Source organism: Rhodnius prolixus, unplaced genomic scaffold (assembly GCF_049639745.1).
Source record: "Rhodnius prolixus isolate KJV_2025 unplaced genomic scaffold, Rpr scaffold_28, whole genome shotgun sequence".
Classification (NCBI taxonomy): domain Eukaryota; kingdom Metazoa; phylum Arthropoda; class Insecta; order Hemiptera; family Reduviidae; genus Rhodnius; species Rhodnius prolixus.
The window spans coordinates 975,199-1,001,303 of record NW_027411618.1 but is presented as its reverse complement, the minus strand read 5'-3'; the positions used below and the strand labels follow the sequence as shown (position 1 = coordinate 1,001,303).

At 36.6% G+C, this 26,105-nt stretch overlaps 1 protein-coding gene across 10 annotated transcripts in view; it reads left to right on the top strand.

Moving 5' to 3' along the window:
- Positions 1–26,105, top strand: part of Ten-m (teneurin transmembrane protein Ten-m) — a 308,949-nt gene that overhangs the window by 219,005 nt on the left and 63,839 nt on the right. For 4 of the 10 annotated variants that reach the window (XM_074134744.1, XM_074134750.1, XM_074134747.1 and 1 more), the window contains exon 2: positions 4,570–4,653. The exons of the other annotated variants lie outside the window; for them this stretch is intronic. In XM_074134744.1, the coding sequence (XP_073990845.1) occupies positions 4,641–4,653 (13 nt within the window). In that variant the 5' untranslated portion in view covers positions 4,570–4,640. The remainder of the gene's footprint in view (positions 1–4,569; positions 4,654–26,105) is intronic. 10 annotated transcript variants of the gene reach the window in all.

The following is a 26,105-nucleotide window of genomic DNA, read 5'->3' as shown; positions in this document are numbered from 1 at the left end:
TTACATCAGCCAGCCTGATCAGGGGAGTCTGCTGCTGCATTGTTTGACAGAACTCAGATCAACGACCGGTAACCAGAATAAGCACAAATTGAAAAATACTGAGAAGTATACCATATTTTTTCAATATGATTCAATATTTTCATAATTTATTAATTTCTTTGCACTAACTGAGTATCTATAAACAAACAATTGTTACTACATTTCTAAAAACACTGGATTTGCGTCGCTTCAACTTGGTACCTCATATAACAAACAATTGTTACTACATTTCTAAAAACACTGGATTTGCGTCGCTTCAACTTGGTACCTCATATAACAAACAATTGTTACTACATTTCTAAAAACACTGGATTTGCGTTGCTTCAACTTGGTACCTCATATAACAAACAATTGTTACTACATTTCTAAAAACACTGGATTTGCGTCGCTTCAACTTGGTACCTCATATAACAAACAATTGTTACTACATTTCTAAAAACACTGGATTTGCGTTGCTTCAACTTGGTACCTCATATAACAAACAATTGTTACTACATTTCTAAAAACACTGGATTTGCGTTGCTTCAACTTGGTACCTCATATAACAAACAATTGTTACTACATTTCTAAAAACACTGGATTTGCGTTGCTTCAACTTGGTACCTCATATAACAAACAATTGTTACTACATTTCTAAAAACACTGGATTTGCGTTGCTTCAACTTGGTACCTCATATAACAAACAATTGTTACTACATTTCTAAAAACACTGGATTTGCGTTGCTTCAACTTGGTACCTCATATAACAAACAATTGTTACTACATTTCTAAAAACACTGGATTTGAATTGTTCAAACTTGGCACCTCTTAACAAGCAATTATTATTATTATTTATTTATTTATTTATTTATTTATTTATTTATTTATTTATTGGCAATGAACCTATTGGTTATTATGCCCTTTGCTGTTCTGTGGCAGTGAATATGCCAACTTCATACAGAGCTTGCAATGATTATTATATTTCTAAAAACATTGGATTTCCATGACTGTAACTCATAACAAAATAAATAACTCGTAAGCCATAAGGTACCTCATAATAAGCCATTGTTACTACATTTCTAAAAACACTGCTGTAATTCATAACAAGATAAATAACTGGAAAACAATCTAGTATCTCATAATAAGCAATTGTTACTACATTTCTAAAAATCTCAATTTACATTGATGTAATTCATAACAAGATAAATAACTGGAAAACAATCTAGTATCTCATAATAAGCAATTGTTACTACATTTCTAAAAACCTCAATTTACATTGATGTAATTCATAACAAGATAAATAACTCGTAAACAATAAGTAAGATATCTCATAACAAACTTTCTTTTTTTTTTTATTTTGACGCATCGACCGCCTTGGTTTGCCATTAATAAGTAATAATTACCACATTTCTCAAATATCGCCCATTGATTGCTCCAGTAAGTGAATAGAAAGTGCAAAGTAAATGCAGTTTTTGAGAAATTTGATATTTTATTGTTTGTAGGTGAGAAAAGTGGTTCTAGCAGTAAGAAGGTGGCTAGTTGGGGTAAAAACGGATTCTTTATAAATTCTTCATCATTTTTGACTAAAACAATATTAAAATTGAAGATAAACTATTTAAAAATGTTATTTATAAATTTCTGCTAAATTGAAAATTTAGCATAGTGATTACTTTAAAAATGTTCTCACCTCCTGCAATTTATGATCGCATTATAATATGAATGTGTTCAATCTTATACTTTATGTGATCAATATAAAAACAATTATAGGAGGAGTTCGTGAGGAGACGTTTGACTGATGTAAACTTGATGTTTAGGATAAATCTTGTCCGCATCAAATCACTTTTGATTTTAATCTAGAACGACAACTTATCGAGATTTAGAATTTTCTAAGTCCAAGAACCCTCTTTAAAGCAATAATGTAACTCATTATAAATAAGTTATTATTACTACATTTCTAAAAACACTAGATTTACATTGATGTAATTCATAACAAGATAAATAACTGGAAAGCAATCTAGTATCTCATGACATAAGCAATTGTTACTACATTTCTAAAAACCTCAATTTACATTGATGTAATTCATAACAAGAAATAACTGGAAAGCTTTCTAGTACGTCATAATGTAAGCAATTGTTACTACATTTCTAAAAACCTCAATTTACATTGCTGTAATTCATAACAAGATAAATAACTAGTAAACAATAAGTAAGATATCTCATAACAAACTTTTTTATTTTTTTTCATTTTGACGCATCGACCGCCTTGGTTTGCCATTAAGCGATAATTACCACATTTCTCAAACATTGCCCATTCATTGACCCCTGTGAGCTGTTATATTTTCGATCATATCATGGCTGCCATTAACTCAATGGATTAAATTGTATAGAAATGAAATTTTACACCATTGAATTTTCTACAAGTTATTTCTAGCTAGATATTTCTAGCTAGAAGCTCTTTCTTAAAGAGACAGACTAGCTTGACAACAAGGCTGCGTATAGTTCAATATGTGCTCGTTCGGGTATTATACTAAGTGATATTCGCTGTTCCTGGAGGGGTTGGTCGATTTATACCCTACTGTAGATTAACTCTAGCAACCACCCATACGGTTTCCATTCCACTGTCCTTCAAAAAGAGGGATGCACCGACCGTCCCCCTTCTTTGATCATATTCGCAGCTGTTTCTTGCCCTTAAATTAAAAATAACTCCAAACCCTATCAATCTAGAACCCTGCTATTTATGAAAGACAGAGAGAGACAGAGAAAGAGAAAGTGTACGCCTGTGTATGTGTGCAATGAATTAATCTTTTACATCTTGCCTATTCATAATTTCTAATACTTCCGGCTAGTTAGATAGACTCGATGCCTTTGTACCACCCCTAAGCTCTACCAAAATACTGAAGACCTTCCGGTATTATATATATATATGTTCTTTTTTTACTCGGTTAAGTCCCTTCTTTCTAATTTCCTGTCTCCCATTAAATCAGAAAGCATCCCAATATATAGATTCGATCGCCTAGTGTGGGCACACGCGATATATCCGGAACTAAAAATCGATTTACCCTCTAACTAAAGTAAAACGCTTTACCAGACTAGACAGTAGGAACTCTAGAGAAATGTTCTCCTTAATATAAAGAAAAACCTATTTTTTCCAGGTGGGCTTTACGTCCAACTACCAAATTAAATGACGTGGAAGGAGGTGGGCATAGCCCACATATTCTACTATAAAGTTCTTATATTAACCAATTTAAATAAAATCCTAGGCCTAGACCGGGAATCGAACCCAGAACCACAATTCCGCAACTTTACGGGCATCACCACTAACACGCTCGGCTATCGTGGCGCTTCCTTTTAAGTTATGGAATGACAAATATCAAAATAATTATTGTACACTCGTATGATAGGAATTCTTATTCTAAAATTGTAATATTTATAATTTCCGACTGTTTTTCTTTTTCTCTCAAAATAAACCTATCTGAAAACTCACGACTTTCTCTTACTACTATTCTCAAGGTTCTAACTCATTCAAATTCTCCAAACTCGGAATCTGGTGTGAACACTCACACGACTTTCTCTTACTACTATTCTCAAGGTTCTAACTCATTAATATTCTCCAAACTCGGAATCTGGTGTGAACACTCACCTGACCTTCTCTTACTACTATTCTCAAGGTTCTAACTCATTAATATTCTCCAAACTCGGAATCTGGTGTGAACACTCACACGACTTTCTCTTACTACTATTCTCAAGGTTCTAACTCATTAATATTCTCCAAACTCGGTATCTGGTGTGAACACTCACACGACTTTCTCTTACTACTATTCTCAAGGTTCTAACTCATTAATATTCTCCAAACTCGGAATCTGGTATGAACACTCACACGACTTTCTCTTACTAATATTCTCAAAGTTCTAACTCATTAATATTCTCCAAACTCGGTATCTGGGGTGAACACATTCACACGACCTTCTCTTACCACTATTCTCAAGGTTCTAACTCAATAATATTCTCCAAGTCCTATAATATTTTTTCTTTGATTTTACCCGTCGTAGCCGTGCATTTTGATTGTTGCGCACTTAGCGTGTCAGCAAGTGTAATGCAAGACGGAAACATAAGTGAAGTGGAAATCTCTACATTGAACTCGTTAATCCTCCTCTGATGATGGTCGAATTTCTGAAAGCGGTTAGGGTTCCTCCTACGCATGTTATTGTCCAGTACTGTAGACCTAACGACAATTTCTAGGAAAATTTTCAGTTTTGTCATTCTCTATCCGGTTTTATGATGAATGAAGCGCCCAAATTTGAAGTAATTGGCTGCTTGAGCGTTCTCAGGGGGCACCATCGTTCCGCGAACAGTGTTCTATTGTTGCAGACCACCCAGTCAATCACCTGAAGGGAGGTTACTCAAAATAAAATAACTCGTTAGGCCAATATGATCGCGAACTCGCGAAATGCATTCCACAAGCATTCAGCTAATAATCTCTTCCCTGTTGGCATAATATTATACAATCGTTTTTTTTCTGTCAACGTAATAATGCAGTTTATTCTATTTCAGCGATAATCAGCAATATGCAGCCATTTTGGGGCCAGACTGGGCTCTGAACCAGTTCGAAGCCTCAGCGCATTATGACACATGAAGGTAAAACACATTTCACAACTAAAACACACCTGTGTATTGTGTGAATTTGCTTTTATGCTTTTACTAAAATTTGTTACGTTATTTTTTTTATTTCTTGTGTAATTGGGCCATTTGGGAACCAGCTAAGGTTGATAGATGTTCCAATAATCTAGAAGCTACCCAAGTTACGCTCTAGCGTAGAACATTAGGAACATCTCCTAGCATCCCATAGACTCAGTTTAAGACTGTTGAAGAAGCTGAGAGCGTAGGTCTGGCTGCAATAAAGCTGCTCTGACTGGCCATCAATGCAGAAAAGGGCCATTAAGCCTAAAGCACCAGCATTTTCTTTCCAAAACCTTGGCAACATCCTAGATATCTCTTAGCAAGGGCATTGTAGACTCAGATGATGACGGCTGAAGATGCTGAAGGCCTAGACTGGATGCAAAGAACTTGCTCTGACTAGTCAACAACATAGAATCGGTCCAGAAAGCCCCAAAGTCCTAGTTTTCCAGCTAGCAGAACCTTAACTATTAAGTCATCAATCTTATTCAATTGATCTGCTTTAGCCAACCGGGCAAAAGAACTTGACTTTGTGTTTTTTATTTAGCTCAATCAATTCAATTTAATGACAAGCTCATTGGCCTTCTTTTTTACTTTTTCTAATTCTCAGCCAGATTTTTCCTCACTATCAACCCTCACCAGCAATTAACACAACATCGTTACTAAACTTTGTCACGTTGCCCTGTCACGCAACTAACTTTGCATGCAACGATCCTTTACTAAGTTCACAGAACACGCACACAAATTGCTATGACTGCAATACTACACAGGTTTAACGGTAAAATTAACATTGTCCTTACTTAGTAACTTAGAGTAAACTCTAGAGAATTTTAGATGGACCATTTTTTTTTTAAATTCTGTTTAATAATATACTGGTGTTAGAACCGTACAGTGTACTGTACGAGGTGTGGCTATTAAATGACGAAACTGATGCTGCTACAGAAGAACTATGCATGCGCCAAATCCTAACGACCGACAGCTGTGCAGCGTAAAGCCTTCTCTCGAAAGAGAGCAGCGCCTCACGTGTTTGTACAGAAATCTGTCTGACCGGAACCGTTGTTTGTGTAAGAGGTGTTAGTTTCGTTTTGCCGAAAACATGATACTACACATGTAGTAGAGCAACCAATTGTCGTGAAATTTCACATCAAAACTTGATAAAACCACTACTGAAACATTAAAAGACGTTCATAGCGATGAATGTTAAGCGCGTGCGCGAGTTTTTGAGTGGTTCAATCGTTTCCAAGATGGCCGAGAAGACGTCGGAGATGATGACCGCCCGGATTGCCCTTCCACGTCCAAAACAGATGAAAATATCGATTATAATTAATCAACATTACTACCGTGAGGTGCTTGTTTAACACCGTGAAAGAGTAAGGAAAAAACGACCCGATTTGTGGAAAAACAAGTCACGGGGTTCTCCATCAAGACAAACGCGCCGGCTCACACTGCATTGTCTCTGTCAAGACGTTTCTAGCCAAGTACAACATCCCAGTTTTAGCCCATCCCATTTCGCCTGACCTGGCCCCTATGTGACTTTTATCTGTTCCCCCTAAGTCAAATCTGCATTAAAAGGAACACGATTTCAGTCCGTTGAAGCTGTGTAAGAAAAAGCGGCACTCGTCATGCAGGAGCTCGCAGAAAAAGACTTCCAGCACTGTTTCGAACAATGGTAAATCCGCATGGAGCGTTGTGGGGATAGGGGAGGGGTGTATATTGAAGGTGATAATAACTAAACATGTATAAATTTAAAATAAAATGTTTTACAGCAATAGTCTCGTTATTTAATAGCCACACCTCGTAATACAGAATCTGTGTCATAAACTTACGAACTTCGCCATCAGCGGACGACAGTGCTGATACCTTGAATATTTTTTCTTGCGTAAAAACTAATAAGCCAAAATTTGAATTATAAGTTGAGTAATAAGAAACAAATCATCATTTAAATCTAGTTCCGAGTTTCATTGTTATAGTTATAGCCGAATTTATTAGTTATATTTTATGTTGTTAGTATAATTACATTTAAAGATTCATTAAAAATGAACTAATACTTGAAATAATTGAAATTTAATATGAATTCTGGAATATTTGGTCGAACGAACAGCAATGCGACTCTCATTTCGTGCTGTTAAATGTTCATGTTATTTTATTTAGTTTCGACTACTGTCGAAGAATCTATTTCTAGATGAATCGTACTAATATTTTAAATCCCAGAAATACTATAATGGACATTTTTCAATTGTTTAATTGAAGAGCTTGGTGCTAAAAGGTGTTTTAAAATTTTTAGTAGGGACAAAAAACTAAATATGCTTTAAGATGTATTCCTTATGTTGTGTCTGCTGTAAGGATTAGTTAATATATTGCGATGGGGTCATTTGGGGCTCAATTTGAACTTTCTAGGGCATTTTTTAAGCTGGCTATAAGCAAAAGTTATTTTGCAGTTAATTTTTTTTTGCACCAAAATCATAATTTTCAGTAAAACTTGAGTCAGTATTAAGTATACTTTAGTCAACAGATTTCTTGTTTTTGAGCTTTTAAGTGGTATTTTGAGTCTTGTCGAAGCGAATGTTAGATATATTATTATGCCTGTCAAAAAGAAAAATAATAATATCTACCTAATATAAACATTAAATAAACCTAATAAAACATTTTTTGTTTAATGGCGTCATCTATTCTGTTTGGAGCAAAAGAAAGTTATCTGCAATAGAAAACTCATTTTTGCTCCAAATCTAACCTAGGTTAGAGAATAAGTAATAATAAACGAGTCTGCAAAAAGACTCGTTTATGCCCCAAAAAGATATAGAATTGAACATACAATAGGGGGGCGCCACTAAACACATTTTCTGAAAAAAATCTAGATAACTCCTTTTTGCACCAATTGTAGTCCACTATCCGAAGAAAAATGGTATTAATTTCTATTTTTGGTCAATTTTTTTCACATTATGTAGTCATCATAATAAAAAATACGAGTATATCTATTTGTTAATTTCTTTGTAAAGATTTGGTTAACCACGTAAATTTAGTTAGAATTTTAACTTCGATTGTAAATATCTTCTAACTAATTTTGAGCGCAGAACTTCTTGTTTTGGAACTCTGCATGATTATTTAGAAAACTGACTAAAAAACTAGATTTATTCTCTGATATTCTTTTTTTTTTAATTCAACATGAAACAAGTGTGATTGACATTTGCATTCTTTCTAGAAAGCGAGATTTGTTTAAATGATACCCCTTGATTCGTATACATAGAGTCAGATAGATGACTGATACCTCCTCTAGCCTTCTGTAGTTTTTGCTTTTGACGTCACGGAATAACATTAAAATTTTGCTAAATTTGAAGCATTTATTATTGTATGAATTATTAAAAGTAAGGTAAAGTAATTGCCTATTTTTTCAGGCGGGCTTTACGTCCAACTACTGCCAATTAGGTGTCGTGGACGGAGGTGACTAGCAAACATACTTTACTGTAAATTTCTTTTATTAACCATTAAATAAAATCTAAGGCTTCTAGACCGGGAATCGAACCCAGCACCACAGTACATCTTCGCTTTATAGGTCTCGCCTCTAACCGCTCGGCTACCGTGGCGCCTTATATGAATTATTATAATTATTATATTTAATTAATATTATTATATTATTATTCGAACTAGTAATTATTATTGGCCATTTTTTGTAGTAATACCAAAAAAAAAACAAACAAACAAAGGGATTAGCTTTGTGGTTAACGTACTGGATTCCCTCGCGGAGATTCTGTGATCGAATCTAGCTGCTAGCTGCGATATATCCTACAACTAATTCTCGGTGAAGGGCAGAGTTGTCTGCAACGAGATAATCCTGTAAACAGTGCACCGAAAAAGGTACCAGGCGCTAATTTTCACAGATTATGATGCATATCTTTGATTTTATCGATCTTAGCAAGCATTTTTATTGTATACCTGACTGGTTTTGGATTTTTAATCATCATTAGATACTGTTACTGCAATTGTAATGCAAGGCAGTAAAGTTAGTAGAAGTTGAAATCTCTCCACCATAGTGGAGCGGCGAGCAAAACGGCGATGATAGTGGCTTCAAATCGGAGAGAGCGACGAGCAATGAGCAAAGAGTCGCAATGCACATAGTGACCGAGTTTAGTCGCGTTACTCCTTTCGACGAGACATGGTGGAGGAATTGATTCTATATGAAAATTCTTCCTAGGAAATTTTGGTATTTACAGCAGCTTAGAAGCAGGAGCTGCAGTGTTCATGATATAAACAGGACTAGACATGAACATGGTGAATTCCATCACTTGTACTAGTAACTTCGGGAGCATCCTGGCAAGTTTCATGCCTATTTTCGAATGTCTATTTCAACATTTAATTACATACTAACCAGAGTTGGACGCATGTTAATCAAGAAAAGGACGAATTTCAATGTTAACCCCATTAATCCTGTCCCATTCCTTATCCAACACAAATCCTGATGTAGAAGATCCTTTTGGTCCCACAGAGGTTTCTTTAAAAATAAAACTACACCAATAAATGCAGCAATATCCATTTTAACCTTTGAAAATTGAGCGCGATGAGAGCTAAGAAATCAAACATGTCACAACGCGTTGCTCTATCTTCGCTTTGCTCCCCACTATGCGCGGTCCCATACGGTTAACTTGGGTTTGTTTTTGCCGCTTTACTCTTCGCTATCATCGCCGCTCCACTATGTTTCCAGCATGAATCTACTTCTGATTAAGAATGTACGAGTAAGTCCGTAACCGGGTCAGGAATACAATAAACATCTGTGTTAAGACGGAGTAAAATCAAAGATATTATCAAGCATTTCTGATCTAACCATGAAAAGATCTTGATGAACATGATCTTGAATAACTAATTAAAAATTAAAGAATAATAGCGCGGTGCCGCTTTGAACTAATTTCGATTCTGACATTGAAAATGATAAAAGTTTTTATATTATTATTATTATTATTTGTTTTATTAATTGCTACAGCGCAATTAACGAAATGAAAACTCATTACACCTTTCAGGTACCCTCTATTCACACCCTTATCGCCCAGCTTGATCATTTGGACACAATAGTTGTCACTGACGTCACTGACGCTGGTTGTAACCCCCTTAATTGTGTCAAGAACAGGTTCCTGTTTTGTCAACGTTGTCATTTATTTTTATACAATTTTTGAAAATATGGACAAGATTTTACGTGAGAAATAATTCTCTCTACGGACAGATTATGTGTAAAAATAGTACACAATAAAATGACTTACTTTTGATGGGCCACAGAATTTGGTAAATTACTTTTCTGGGCTCTGGATAAGAAACAAAAATAGAAGAATTAAGGTATCAGTAAATGAATTCGCAGAGTTGGAAGCAGGAATATTAGGTGCGATACAAAAATTTGGGAATAGATTCCAAAATTAATTTTTTTGGGGACTTAAACGGTGTGTAGGAGACTAACCCTTGAGCCGTCACCTTTCGTATAGTGCTATTATAATCCGTCACCTCGGGTCATATTGACCCAGCATTAAAAACTATTAAATAAAAAGGAAAAACTAACTAATATCATGTTATAGGGAATAGAAATCGAAGACAAAACATTTATTCATACTTTAATAAAACAGTAATAAAATTGAAAAAATAAAAAATTAATAGCATAAAGATGTTAAATTTGTAAATGAGGTGCTGCTTAGCATGTACTGAAAAACGGAGAGAATATTTACAGTTCACAATTAAAATTAAAACAGTTAATTAATTACAATTATTACTACAGTTAGTGCAAATAGTTACTGAGTGTATCTTACATATGTAATTTTTACAGTTACTGCAAAAAGTAGGATATTTATTGTCTCTTGTACTAGGGCATATGTGGCATCTTCTTCGTTTTTTAGGGTTGGGAATGTCTTCTCCATTTGTTCATCAATTGGAAGAATTGTTGCGCCTTCTGATAATGGACGTTTCCCAATAATTGATGCCCCAAACTTTTGAGGAAGGTGCGTCGGTCCATTTTGAAAATTTATATTTTTTACGTTGAGCATTATTTTTATATGTGATATACGCATTAATGCCTGACACATTAGGTAAGTGGTAAAAAATGGCCATGGGCCTTCTATTTGTTTTTCTTCCTACAGAATAATTTGCGCAAAGTTGGTCATCAGTGGTGTACCCCTCCTTTGGTAGCATTGTAAAAAGTTATAATTTCGGGTTTATTTCTGTTTCCTGTTCCGCTGTCAATGGATTTATCGCTATGCATTGTCGATAACAAAATTAATGCTCTTGATTTTTTGGGTACATAATAAGACACAATAGAAATTTTTCTTTGTAAACCCAAAAAAGGTAGCTGTTCGCTTCCCTTGACTTGTATGGCAGAAATGCAGTGGGGATTTCTGGCTTATTTTTCCTAAGAGTCCCAACAAAGGATAAGAAATGAACTAGGACTAAGAAATGAACACTAAGAAATGAACGGCACAAACTGTCACCTTGGGTCAAAATGGCTGGTTCGCGCCCGTACAGCAGGCAGCGGAAAAAAATCCTATGCCATCTCAATCAAAATACGTCAAAAAGAGATAAATAAAGATTTCACGAACCCAGCCCTTATAGATATTAAAATAGAAGACTTGAAAGTATTAGCTGGGTCAATATGACCCGACGTGACGGCTGAAGGGTTAAGGAACAGCAACCAATAGCTTCTGCTACCATATTGTCGTACAAGTCTACCTTGATTTCTGCAAAAGATTATTTAATCTGAATACCAAACACTAGATGTTCCCTTCCGGGATTTGGTCTACCCCATTTCCTCTACAGTATTTCTTTTATACTAATTCATTTTTGACCATTCTAAGTGAGTGACCTGTACAAAACCTTAATCCTGTCCAGCTTAATAATTTATTTGTCTCAGGATCCTTATATAAATTTGGACACCCTTACTGGCCTGACTTTACTGGGTTCTGAGCTTCTTTAATTGGGTAATAAATCCTGTGAAGTATCTTTCGCTCTTTAGCTTGTAGTAAGTTAAAAGGTAGGACGGAGTAAAGTTTTGTAAAATGTCAGCTTTGTGTCCTTTGATAATATTTTGCTTTTAACCCCTAATTAGTAAGGATAATTAATTTATTGATGTCAAATAATGATTTTTTTTTGTTTACTATCACTACTTACATTTTGGGTAACCAGGATCTGTGGGAAGACTTGGGGTCTTCGCCCAAAAATGACCCACTGGCTGTATACAAGAACAGTCATACCTATCATCACCTACGGAGCAGTGGTGTGGTGGAGGAAGACTGAACAACAGACGGCCATAAAATCTCTTGCTAGGGTACAAAGGATGGCCTGTATGTTGATTACAGGGGCCTTTAGCAGTGCTCCTACTGCTGCGCTGGAGGTACTGCTGGGGTTGCCTCCGCTCCAGTTTGTCATTCAAGCGGAGGCAAGGGCTGGCGCGTACAGACTAGTGAGGAATGGACAATGGAGGCGCATTAGCTCCTCTATTGGGCATATGAAAATTACAGACAAGGTCGACCCTTTGCCAGTATTAGACATGGTTGGGGACAGTGTCTGTCCTAGATACAGTTTCGAGACTCCGTTTCAGGTGATCCTCAGATCGAGGAATGAATGGAGGGTAAACTGGACCGAACAGTGCCAGAAGGGAGTCATGTGGTTTACGGATGGCTCCAAGATGGCCTGCGGGACCGGAGCTGGAGTGTATGGGGCTAAACCTAAGGCACTCATTGAGAGTCCTCTTGGGAGATACGCTACTGTATTTCAGGCCGAGGTCTTTGCCATTAGAGCTTGCGCTGGGGAAAATCTGCGAATGGATCTTAGAAATAGGGAAATTTGCATTTTTTCGGACAGTCAAGCGGCACTGAAGGCTCTCTCTTCCTTCAGAATTACCTCTTCCCTGGTCTGGGAATGTAAAAAGGCCCTAGATCAACTCTAGGTTTAGGCAGGAATCAGATTACTCTGATTACAGGCCTACTCACGGGGCACGGAAGGTTCAGAAAGCACCTGCACAAGATAGGGCTTATTAGCTCGGAACCTTTGTGCAGATTGTGCCAGGAAGAGGAGGAAACGGCCTCTCACCTGTTGTTCGATTGCGTTGCAATTGAGAGACTGCGCTATGACATCTTTGGAACCTTGAGGCCAAAGGAGATAACAGCGCAGAAGGAACTAGTAGGGAAAGCTCTCGACCTTCTTAGGAGGGGAGGTTTCACCTACTAGGTTTAAGGGGAAGGCACAATAAGCCTCGTGTGGCTGCAGTGCCGTGGGGATAGGGTCCCGCCCCGTCCTTTCAAAATCTAAAAATCTAAAAATCTACATTTTGGGTAAATACATTAGTAATTATTAAACAAAATCCATTTTTATGATTTCTTTTGACTGATATTTTTTTTACGCTACTTTTTACACTTTCTTTGATTTTATGCTCAAAAATACAACCTTCTATAGAGATTCTATCAACTTATTTTTCTTTGCCTTATTATTATTTGGTTTTTTTGTAAACTTTGGTGACCACGTTTCGACTATCAGCCGGTTATTTTCTAAGTAAAACAATTTCACTGCGTATTAATTATTACGAACCAAATTCTTCCATGTTTAATATTATATTAATTATAGTTTATTATAAATTATAGTATATTTTTTTCTCTTTTTCTACAGAAGAACTATGCATGCGCCAAATCTTAACGACCGACAGCTGTGCAGCGTAAAGCCTTCTCTTTCAATTGCAGCGTCTCACGTGTTTTGTAGAGATATCTGTCTGATCGGAACCGTCGTTTGTGTAAGAGGTGTTAGTTTCGTTTTGCCGAAAACATGAAACTACACATTGTAGTAGAGCAACGAATTGTCGTGAAATTTCAAATGATACTTGGTAAAACCGCTACTGAAACTTATCTTTTATTAAAACAAGTTTATGGCGATGAATTTTAATCACGTGCGCAAGTTTTTGAGTGGTTCAAGCGTTTCCAAGATGGCCCAGAAGACATCGGAGATGATGGCCGCCCTGGTTGCCCTTCCACGTCCAAAACGGATGAAAATATCGATTATAATTAATCAACATTACTACCGTGAGGTGCTTGCTTAACTCCGTGAAAGAGTAAGGAAAAAAACGACCCGATTTGTTGGAAGAACAACGCGCCGGCTCACACTGCATTTGTCTGTCAAGACGTTTCTAGCCAAGTAAAACATCCCAGTTTTAGGCCATCCGCCTTATTCGCCTGATGACTTTTATCTGTTCCCCAAAGTCAAATCTGCCTTAAAAGGAACACAATTTCAGTCTGTTGAAGCTGTGAAAGAAAAAGCGGCACGCGTCATGCTGGAGCTCACAGAAAAAGACTTCTAGCACTGTTTCGAACAATGGTAAATTCGAATGGAGTGTTTTAAGGATAGGGGAGAGGTGGTAATAACTAAATATGTATAAATTTAAAATAAAATGTTTTACAGCAATAGTCATATTTTCATCCATTTTGGACGTGGAAGGGCGACCCGGGCGGTCATCATCTCCGATGTCTTCTCGGCCATCTTGGAAACGATTGAACCATTCAAAAACTCGCGCACGTGATTAACATTCATCGCCCGTAAACTTCTTTTAATAAAAGATAAGTTTCAGTAGTGGTTTTATCAAGTTTTGATGTGAAATTTCACGACAATTCGTTGCTGTACTACAATGTGTAGTATCTTGTTTTTGGGCAAAACGAAACTAACACCTCTTACACAAACAACGGTTCCGGTCAGACAGATTTCTGTACAAACACGTGAGGCGCTGCTCTCTTTCGAGAGAAGGCTTTACGCTGCACAGCTGTCGGTGGTTAGGATTTGGCGCATGCATAGTTCTTCTGTAGCAGCATCAGTCTCGTTATTTAATAGCCATACCTCGTAGTTATATTTATATGATGCAATATTTACTACATTGAGTATTTACTAAGGTGAATGATAATTACTGTACTTGGGAACGCCCAAAAATAGAAAAAAAAATAATATAAATTTATTAGTGTTTTAAGTTTCTTTTTGAAGTACTTTTGGGTTTTTTTATTCGTTAAATTTTCATTTCAACCGAAGATAAGTTCATTTTATTCTACTAGTTTTATAGAAGAATGAGTTGCCGACCTGAATGATGATAACAGAGGTATACATATCAATTGTTTTGCTCTGAACATTTGTACTGATGCACAATACTAAAAACTGCTGTGCATTTAGTCTTCTAGCTCACCCTTAGATCGAATTTGAACAGTACATTTATACTAATTTTTATTGATTCAAAAATTTGTCTTATCTATTTTCTGTATTAATTTTGTTTATAATTACGAGCATCACTTTAAAATAATGATAATGCACCAGTAAAAATAACTATTGTTGTCCTCGGCTAGTTTTTACATGGATAATTGGGAGGAATCCCAGTTTTGAGGACGAATCCAGTTCTCATTAAGTTCCCTTTAAATCCATGATTTATTAAATCCATTTTCTCCACACAGAATATTTCAAGCTAATACCTAAAATTAATGGCAAAGTTGATTATAAATTATTATCAACAATTTAGGTATTTTTGTCCGAATTTTTATTTATTTCTAAACTAGCTGTACCCGGGTCACGCGTTGCTGTGGCTCAATCTGCAGCGAAGCAGCAGCAGATCGATTTAGTGATGGCATTCCCCGATTGATTGAGAACTTTGTTCGCAATTTCTAACCACAAATCTTCAATCATTCGTTGTAGCGTTCTGCTGTGAAATCTATGTTCAATTATCGATATTCGACAGAAAATTTCTTCAGCCATGTGCGATTTATATTTCTCCCAGAACTCTGTTTGAGATAAAGGAGAACAGGCGGTCAATATGATTGATAGATAGATAGAAAAATACTGTATTTAGCTTTTTTTTTGTACAAAAACATTACAGGGGTTCTGTATTTTTATTTTTAACACAAAAGTAAATGAACAAAATATATTTATACAAAACAAAAATAAAAAATAGATACTACTATGAAACAAAACTAAAATGAACATTTAAAAATGAAAATGAAGAAAATTATACTTAGAATTTCAATATAATAATATCTGTATAATATGTATACGAGGGTCGTTTGAAAAGTCCGTGCAAAGTCAGAGAGATAGCACTACTGGCGCGTATCGAGGTTATGTTTGGTTAGTAGCATCTCTTGGAAGAACACACACCAAGTTTCAGCCAGATCGGTCTATTTCTTTGTGTTTGGCATTCGTTTGAATCGAGGAAGTCGAGTGATTTTCAAAAAATGGACGAAAAAGAATTTCGTGTGTTAATTAAACACTACTTTATGAAAGGCAAAACGCCTGAGGAGACTAAAGAGAAGCTTGATAAACATTATGGTGACTCTGCACCTTCGACTAAGAACAGTTTATAAGTGGTTTCAAAATTTTCAGAGTGGCCATATGGGCACAAGTGACGCTGAACGTTCTGGACGCCCTGTTGAGGTTACTACTCCAGAAATCATTGATAAAATCCATGATATGGTGATGTATGACAGAAGAGTGAAGGTGCGTGAGATTGCTAGTGCTGTGGGCATCTCGAATGAACGGGTACATAATATTTTGCATCAACATTTGGATATGACAAAGCTATCCGCAAGATGGGTGCCGCGATTGCTCACGCTTGACCAAAAACGAAATCGTGTGAAGTGTTGCAAGGACGGTTTGCAGCTGTTCCAGAAGAATCCGCAGGACTTTAAGCGTCGTTTCGTCACTGTGGATGAAACATGGATACATCACTATACTCCTGAGACCAAAGAACAATCTAAAAAATGGATTACCAAGGGGGAATCTGCGCCAAAAAGGCGAAGACCGTTCCTTCGGCCGGAAAGATTATGGCGACTGTCTTTTGGGATTCGCAAGGAATAATCCTCATCGACTATCTGGAAAAGGGTAAAACTATTACAGGTGCATATGATTCATCGTTATTGGACCGTTTGAAAACCGAGCTGCAAGAAAAACGCCCACGATTGGCCCACTAAAAAGTCCTTTTCCATCACGACAACGCACCAGCTCACACCTCAGCAGATGTGGTCGCAAAATTAATGGAAATATGGTTCCAACTCGTTTCACATCCCCCCTATTCTCCAGACTTGGCTCCCTCGGACTACTATTTGTTCCCCAATATGAAGAAATGGCTGGCGGGAAAAAGATTTTATTCAAACGAGGAGGTGATTGCAGAAACGAATGGCTATTTTTCAGACTTGGACAAATCCTATTATTCGGAAGGGATCAACAAACTAGAGCAGCGTTGGACGAAGTGTATAAGCCTAAAAGGAGACTATGTTGAAAAATAAAAAAGGTTTACCCCAAAAAATTAAGTAGTTTTTATTTTTGCACGGACTTTTCAAACGACCCTCGTACAACTACCCATCAAACACTTCATGATTCACTCATTTATCGCAAATGTTCTAAGCTTTAGAGCGCCAGTAACGTAGTAGTAAAAATCATCTACTTGCCTCTCAGAGGCAACGGTCAACAAGCCAACCAATGCTTGGCCATCACTTACACTATCCGTCACATTCCGTTGTAAGTAGTGATTCCTAATAGGAGAGTAAAATGGACAATGGATTAAGAAGTGTTCCAGCGTTTCATTGGCATTTAAATTACACAGTGTACATAATGATAGTGCATCAATAGCATGGTATCCACCATTGCTGTACCATATTCTAATAGATTTGTCACTTGCCAATCTCAATTGACTCACTACTCGAAGTTTGTCAATCGCAGTTCTATATCCCAGATATTTTTCAATAAATCCCAAGTTACTCGTACTAATATTTCTATAGATAGTGTTATATCCAGAGTGAAGCACTCTTTCAATATCCATTGAAACGGCATGATTATTCCATTTTGTAATTAAATCTGGAATTTTAGCATCTAAATGATTAATGTTTTCAGTAAACGCAATTTCAGGTTCTCCTAACATAATCAGCCCAATTCTATAGCTGTGAAAACCAATTCCACTCCGCCTTAACACCATCCAGATTATGTAGATCTTGTAAGTCTTTTAAAACATAGTTTAGGAAGTCGATCATCACTCATTTTTAAAATTCTTTTCCAATAATTAAGTATTCTTTTTAATATTTTTGAACTCAATGGAAAGCGTCCTGATTCTAACCTAACCATATAGTCGGGGGTGTCTCTGGGCCAACAAATTATTTGTTTAAAAAATTTTACCTGAGCTCTCTCCACAACGTTCAAAGCGTCAAATAGTTTAGTTTTAGGCTCCCAAGATCGGCTTTTACTAGTCAATATGATTGCGAAAAAATGCACGAATTTGATTTGCAAGTGATGTGTTGCACGGATTATTAATGCATACATCCCCAGTGTCGATTGTTCTCCAATAAATTAAGAGCTTGAATTTTTAACGCCGTTGACTGTTAAGACGTTGTATCGGGGCACATTTACCAACACAGCTAGCGAAGAAAGAAGCATTCATCTTGATTGGGATGTGCACGCTATACAGTCTGCCTAATCGTTCTTTCTTTAAATATGCCAGGTTGTCTGTCGATTCGCTCTTCTCGTTTGCATAGTTCAAACGTTTTTCTACTCGTATTCCATGTTTAGGCACTTCCAAATACAGTAGTGCTTTCGGCAAACTAAACGTGAAGAAAGCAGTTAACATTTTAGCCGGTGGATTCAAGGGCTATTTGTTTGCACATTGAAATCTGTTGAACAATCGAATGTAACAATGCAATCGAAAACATTAAACATCTATATCTCTGTATCTAGCAATCGGTGAAGAATTTTCTGAGATTTAAGATTTTGAACAAACGAACATTTACATTTTTTATTTACATCCTACCAAATTTCAACGCAATCAGGTTAAGTTTTACTGACTTATTAGTAATAATAATTTTGGAGGGGGCCTCACATATATGGGGCTAACTCCTCTCCCATTCGATGTACAGTGTCGAGACTACCAAAAGACACATCTACATAAAATTCCGAATCGAATGACACCTCATTCATGAAAATCGGTTCGCGCGTTTAGGCGCTACGTTGTTTACAAAAAAGGTAACAACAAGAAGAATAACAACAACAACAACAACAACAAGAACAAGACCAATTTTTGAAAATGCCGTTTTTGCTCATTTTCAGCAACTTATTTCTCTAAATCTATTTAATCTATGTTGTTGCAACAAAATTATAGTTATAAAGGAGGATTTGCCCTACATTATAAAGAAAATTTGGGAATTTTATCTTTTATAGAAAAAGAGGAAAAAATTGTCAAAGTTGGGTGTTTTTCAACGTTACGCTTTTTCGTGTAGTTTTTGACAATCAACCCTTATACAACTGTCCTACCGGACAGTTTTAATATAGATGTTAAAAATAAAAAGAAATAAAGAAAAAAATGTATTAAAAAATAAATAGTAAAGTAAAGTAATCGCCTATTTTTTCAGGCGGGGCTTAACGTCCAACTACCATTTACTAGGTGTCGTGGACGGAGGCGAATAGCAAACGTACTTTACTATTTCTCATTTAACCATTAAATAAAATCCAAGGCCAAGACCGGGAATCGAACCCAGTACCACAATGCATATTAGCTTAACAAGTCTCGCCTCTTAACCCGCTCGGCTACCGTGGCGCCTTTAAAAAATAAATAAAAACAAAAAATAATATAATTAAACTAACATAAACAGAATATTATGTAGAAAAATAGTATTTAATAAGGTGATTGATTATAAACTACCCACAGTGAAAAGAAAAATATGGTTATTATTAAATAATACATTAAATACAAAATAAAACGTATAATCAATTCACAGACAGAAGATAGCAAGGAAAAATACATACGTAACTGCAACCTGTCTTTCAAAAAAACGATAATAAAAACGATTCTTTTCACCGTCAAAACGAGAAAATTAAAAGAGATTTAAATAAAACAGTAAAAAAGATTAGAGGAGATAGTGTAATAAAAATGGATTAGTATAAAAATGAAAAATATTAAATTAGATACGAGGGTCGTTTGAAAAGTCCGTGCAAAAATAAAAGCTACTTAATTTTTTGGGGTAAACCTTTTTTATTTTTCAACATAGTCTCCTTTTAGGCTTATACACTTCGTCCAACGCTGCTCTAGTTTGTTGATCCCTTCCGAATAATAGGATTTGTCCAAGTCTGAAAAATAGCCATTCGTTTCTGCAATCACCTCCTCGTTTGAATAAAATCTTTTTCCCGCCAGCCATTTCTTCATATTGGGGAACAAATAGTAGTCCGAGGGAGCCAAGCCTGGAGAATAGGGGGGATGTGAAACGAGTTGGAACCCTATTTCCATTAATTTTGCGACCACAACTGCTGAGGTGTGAGCTGGTGCGTTGTCGTGATGGAAAAGGACTTTTTTGTGGGCCAATCGTGGGCGTTTTTCTTGCAGCTCGGTTTTCAAACGGTCCAATAATGATGAATAATATGCACCTGTAATAGTTTTACCCTTTTCCAGATAGTCGATGAGGATTATTCCTTGCGAATCCCAAAAGACAGTCGCCATAATCTTTCCGGCCGAAGGAACGGTCTTCGCCTTTTTTGGCGCAGATTCCCCCTTGGTAACCCATTGTTTAGATTGTTCTTTGGCCTCAGGAGTGTAGTGATGTATCCATGTTTCATCCACAGTGACGAAACGACGCTTGAAGTCCTGCGGATTCTTCTGGAACAGCTGCAAACCGTCCTTGCAACACTTCACACGATTTCGTTTTTGGTCAAGCGTGAGCAATCGCGGCACCCATCTTGCGGATAGCTTTGTCATGTCCAAATGTTGATGCAAAATATTATGTACCCGTTCATTCGAGATGCCCACAGCACTAGCAATCTCACGCACCTTCACTCTTCTGTCATACATCACCATATCATGGATTTTATCAATGATTTCTGGAGTAGTAACCTCAAAAGGGCGTCCAGAACGTTCAGCGTCACTTGTGCCCATATGGCCACTCCGAAAATTTTGAAACCACTTATAAACTGTTCTAATCAAAGGTGCAGAGTCACCATAATGTTTATAAAGCTTCTCTTTAGTCTCCTCAGGCGTTTTGCCTTTCATAAAGTAGTGTTTAATCAACACACGAAATTCTTTTTCGTCCATTTTTTGAAAATCACTCGACTTCTTCGATTCAAACGAATGCCAAACACAAAGAAATAGACCGATCTGGCTGAAACTTGGTGTGTGTTCTTCCAAGAGATGCTACTAACTGAACATAACCTCGATACGCGCCAGTAGTGCTATCTCTCTGACTTTGCACGGACTTTTCAAACGACCCTTGTAATTTATGTATTATTATACTGGACATATAATTTTATTAAAGGACTAAATGGAATATATATTGTGACAATGTTTACGTCATAAAAACGTAATAAAATTTAGAGATGACCATTGTGGGCCAAAACGTCGACTGTATTTGTTTTAATTTGTTTTTTTTTTATTTTTTTTTTGAATGATTTTAAAACATCTTATTGGCGCCCGGAGCTTCATTTAGTGAACTGCCGGCCACCTGCAGTTGTTCTTTCGTTAGAGGCAACACTGTCCATCGCCGAAGACAGTGAGCTGTGAGAAGCTCTTAGATAGAAAAAATCTAAGGGGGCCAGCACCTGGGATTTCTGCGTGGGAAATCCAATACGCTAACTGTATAGCTAATCTAGACTGTCTAGACCAGTGGTTCTCAACCTTTCTAATGCCGTGACCCCGCAATATAGTTCCTCATGTTGCGGTGTCCCCAAATCAAAAAAGTAATTTTGGTGGCTACTTCATAACTGTAATTTTGCTACAGTGATGATTCGAAATGTAAATACCTGATATGCAATATGTATTCTCATTGCTACAAATCAAACATAATTTAAACATAGTGATTAATCACAAAAACAATATTTAATTATACAGGGTGTTCATTTTAAGACGGCTCAAATGCATTTCATGCTCAAACGGTTGATCTGAGCGAAAAATGGAAGAGGAAAAATTTGTTGCCCGTCACCTCTAGTTTCAGAATATGTGACTTGATTTTAGATTCCTGTCCGCATACGCGTCTGACGCGCGACCAAAAGTGAGGGTTCGCAGTTGACCCCCATTTTCATATACACAGTTTTAAAGAGTATAAAAAGTTATGAAAGAAACCGGAAACCGCAATTCGATATCTTCAAAATTAAAGGTGCTAGACCATTTCAAAATCTGATATTTATTAATCATATTTCAATTTTTTAACTTGTTATCAAAGAGAAAGAAGAGCACGCGATAGGTCATTTTTATGTATTTTTTCATCCCCTTTCTACTAAAAATATTGCCAAGGCAGTAAAGCTAGTATTTTTCTTTATATCGGGAAATAAGTCGTTTTCCGAGTGATTTTTCTATAAAAATCAAATGTTAAGAGCTTTAGATGTTCTCAAGCATACACAAAATGGCTAAAAATTAATTTTACATCTGTTACAAACAAGAAGGTTTAATAATTATTTGATAATTTTGGGAGAGTTGCGTTTAATTACCAAAAAAATTGGAAACCTCCTGCCACATATTTAAGTGATCAATATCTTTCATGTAAAGGATCAAACTTAAAGGAAGCATGTACTCTGCCTTTAAAGGTACCTCCTCAGATACAGAGAGCAGTTGATAACCTCCTGGCTAACCTGTCTTGCGAGCCAGAGGAGGCACCTTTCACATATTCTGAAACTAGAGCTGGCGGGCAACAAATTTTTCCCCTATCATTTTTCGCTCAGATTAACCGTTTAAGCATGAAATGCATTTGAGCCGTCTTAAAATGAACACCCTGTATATTGAGAAATATTTATTACTAATTCCAAATAAATAACATTAACAGCCATAACGGCGTGCGTTCCAGCTGAATAGCGCTGCTGCAGACGGTAGCGCGGCTTCTCAGCGGCTAAAGCCATCGAAAAATATGTATGTGTTTTTTTCGTTCGACCCCCGCCGGGGTCGCGACCTACAGGTTGAGAACCGCTGGTCTAGACTGTACTTGAAATAAAAAATAAGACTTAAGATAACGAAATTCTGTGTTTAAATTCATAATCACATACAAAGTGTTTGCAAAGTAAATGATAAAGAAGCAAGTTTGCAGAATTTGGTATGCAAAATTAAAGAAAATCGCTTTAGTTGTTTCCGTCAAAATTTTTTAGTAAGCAGGAAATGGATTTAGTGAAGCGGCCATTTCCTGTTTGCTGATTCTGTCTAAATCAAGTTTAGATGACGTAAACTAATGATCATTGATTTGATTTTTTTTTTAGTTATGCTGGGGTCTAACACCCAAATAAAGTAAGCAATGCAGGCCCATAGCTCTAAATAAAGCAAACATTGTGCTTATTAAACAGATGTGCTTATTGGCCTGAACAGATTAATGGATCTAGGAGCTCTTGGCTGTAATAGACAGAGAGAGTGTGCCTCCCCCGCGGAGGGGAGGGAAATCTGCCTCCCCGCGCGCGGGTTAACTAATTATACGTGTCCATTTATCAAGCACACCTTGTCCACACGTCTACGTTAGCGCCGTCATAGATTGCTTCCATAAATCTAAGCACCAATACTGGGGACCAACGAACATAGCGACTCTGGCGAATACCACAGAACACTCTTACTGCAATCATTAAAATTATAGATGGTAAATTCATTACAAAAAAATGGACATTTTTGGTACCATTCAATATATTATTAAAGAATAACAACATTTGGGTATTAGCCAAAAAGCTAGTAAAAGCTTAACATTTAACTATAATTCTAGCAATTAAGATTATGTTAGCAGAGGATTCGGATTCAAAATACGAGGTGTGGCTATTAAATAACGAGACTATTGCTATAAAACATTTTATTTTAAATTTATACATATTTAGTTATTATCACCTTCAATATACACCACTCCCCTATCCCTACAACGCTCCATGCGAATTTACCATTGTTCGAAACAGTGCTGGAAGTCTTTTTTCTGTGAGCTCCTGCATAAAGCGTACCGCTTTTTCTTTCACACCTTCAACGGACTGAAATCGTGTTCCTTTTAATGCAGATTTGACTTTGGGGAACAGATCTAAAGTCACTTGGTGCCAGGTCAGGCGAATAAGGGCGGATGGCCTAAAACTGGGATCTTGTACTTGGCTAGAAACGTCTTGACCAGACAATGCAGTGTGAGCCGGCGCCGTTGTCTTGATGGAGAACCCCGTGACTTGTTCTTCCACAAATCTGATCCTTTTTTTTCCTTACTCTTTCACGGAGTTAAGCAAGCACCTGACGGTAGTAATGTTGATTAATTATAATCGATATTTTCATCAGTTTTGGACGTGGAAGGGCGACCCGGGCGGTCATCATCTCCGACGTATTCTCGGCCATCTTGGAAACGCTTGAACCACTCAAAAACTTGCGCACGTGATTAACATTCATCGCCATAAACTTCTTTTAGTAAAAGATAAGTTTCAGTAGCGGTTTTATCAAGTTTTGATGTGAAACAGTGCTGGAAGTCTTTTTCTGAGAGCTCCTGCATGACGCGTGCCGCTTTTACTTTCACAGCTTCAATGGACTGAAATCGTGATATCAAATTTCTATGTCGATGTACTTCTTAAGTTGAGAGGAATAGTAAAGCTGTTTCAGATAAGCTTATTTATGAATTTGTATTAGCTTTTAGTGGCCGTAAACATTTTTATATTTAGGATTCAGTAAGCAGAACAAAACTTTGAGCGGTTTTTTTGTTTTTTGTTCTGGACCGATTCCTTGCTAACTGAATCCTTAATATTAGCTCTTTTTCTTAGGTAGCACTAACTTTATAGAACTAAAATTGTAGCCAGCTAAATTTCAGACAATTTATGATCTTTTGAATGTCTCTTTTGAATCTTTAATGATGCTTTTTTAAGCTCTTTTTTCGGTCCGCATTAACCTTAACTCTTAACCACAACTGAATAGAACTTTTAGCATAATCCAAGATAGGGAATTCATAGGTATGACCACTCCTTGAGCAAAAATGATGCTTGATGAATTCATCTGAAGAACTAAATCGTAAAGTATAGAACCCTATGTTCTATTGGTCTGATAAAAACTGTTTCTAAACGTTCATAACTGACAGCTAATATCCGGTATTGTTGCATATTGACCCAGCAGGTGTTCAAATACTTTGTCAAATGATCTTCCTGTTCTGAAGAAATTGTATTTCAAAAATTTTTTGGAGCTTTTATTCAGAAAAATAATTACGAAAAATGTTTGTGACTTATACTCTCAACACTTAATCTTACTGCTGTTAAAAAGTTTTGAACTTAGAATGCTAGGTTTCGTGTGTTTGTAGAGCTTGTTTGGCGTCAGTTAATTTGATGCCCAAGTTTGACACGGATGTGAATTTTGTTCAATAAATAAATGAATAAATAGGCTCCATTGTGTTATGAAGGAAACAAACATTGAAGATGCCTGCTGTTCATGGCTCCACATTGTGGCGACTGTCTTGAAAACAGATGGGCAGGAACTGTTGAAGGTTGTAGCATTATGTAGGTAGTAGATTATGTAGTTTAGCGTGGTTGTTTTACCTGGATAGCTGAAGCCGAATGGAGTATTCAGTTTAATGTCGTTAAAAACTACTAAAGAACATCGCCGAATATCCGGACTTATCTGTAAGGTCATAGTCAAAAGACTTATCAGTAGAGTAATCTAAATAACCTTTTTTTTTTTTTTTTTTTTTTTTTTTTTTTTGGCGCATCAACAGCTGAGGTCATTAGCGCCCGGAGCTTTTTCCAGTGCACTGCCGGCCTCCGGACAGTGTTCTCTCGTTACAGACAACACTGTCCATCACCGGACAGTGAGCTGTAAGAAGCTCCTAGGAAGAGAAAATCTAAGGGTCAGCTGCTGGATTCGAACCCGGGACCTCCGCGTGGGAGTCCAGTATGCTAACCTCATAGCTAATCCCTTCCCTTCTAAATAACCTCTTTCAACATCCTAAACATTTTTTTAAGGAGCATCCTTAAAAGAGAAATTACGAGTAGATCTTTTATTACTACGGTTTACATACTCTCACATTCTCTACTACAGAAAGATATTATATGGATCTTGCAAGGTGCCACGATAGCCGAGCGGTTAGAGCCGTTTACCTGTAAAGCTATTAAAGTATTGTGGTTACTGGGTTCGATTCCCGGGACTTCAGGCCTTGGATTTTATTTATTGTTTAATACGAAAACTTTGCAGCAGTTTGTTAGTCGCCTCCGTCCACGGACCCGCCTGAAAAAAATAGGCACTACTTTACTTATGTTCTTACAGATTTTAGATTTTGATTTTTTACCGAACATGTTCGTTTTCAGGACAATTGAATCCTAAAAATTCTGTGCGTGCGTGTGTATGTGTTTGTTTGTACTTATTCATTGTAACTGTTATTATTAATTAAAATGGCAGAAAATTCAAATTTTATATTTTGCTTAGATGCGAACAGAGGGCACCATTTTGATCAAAATAGTGACCATACGAGATGTGGCTATTAAATAACGAGACTGATGCTGCTGCAGAA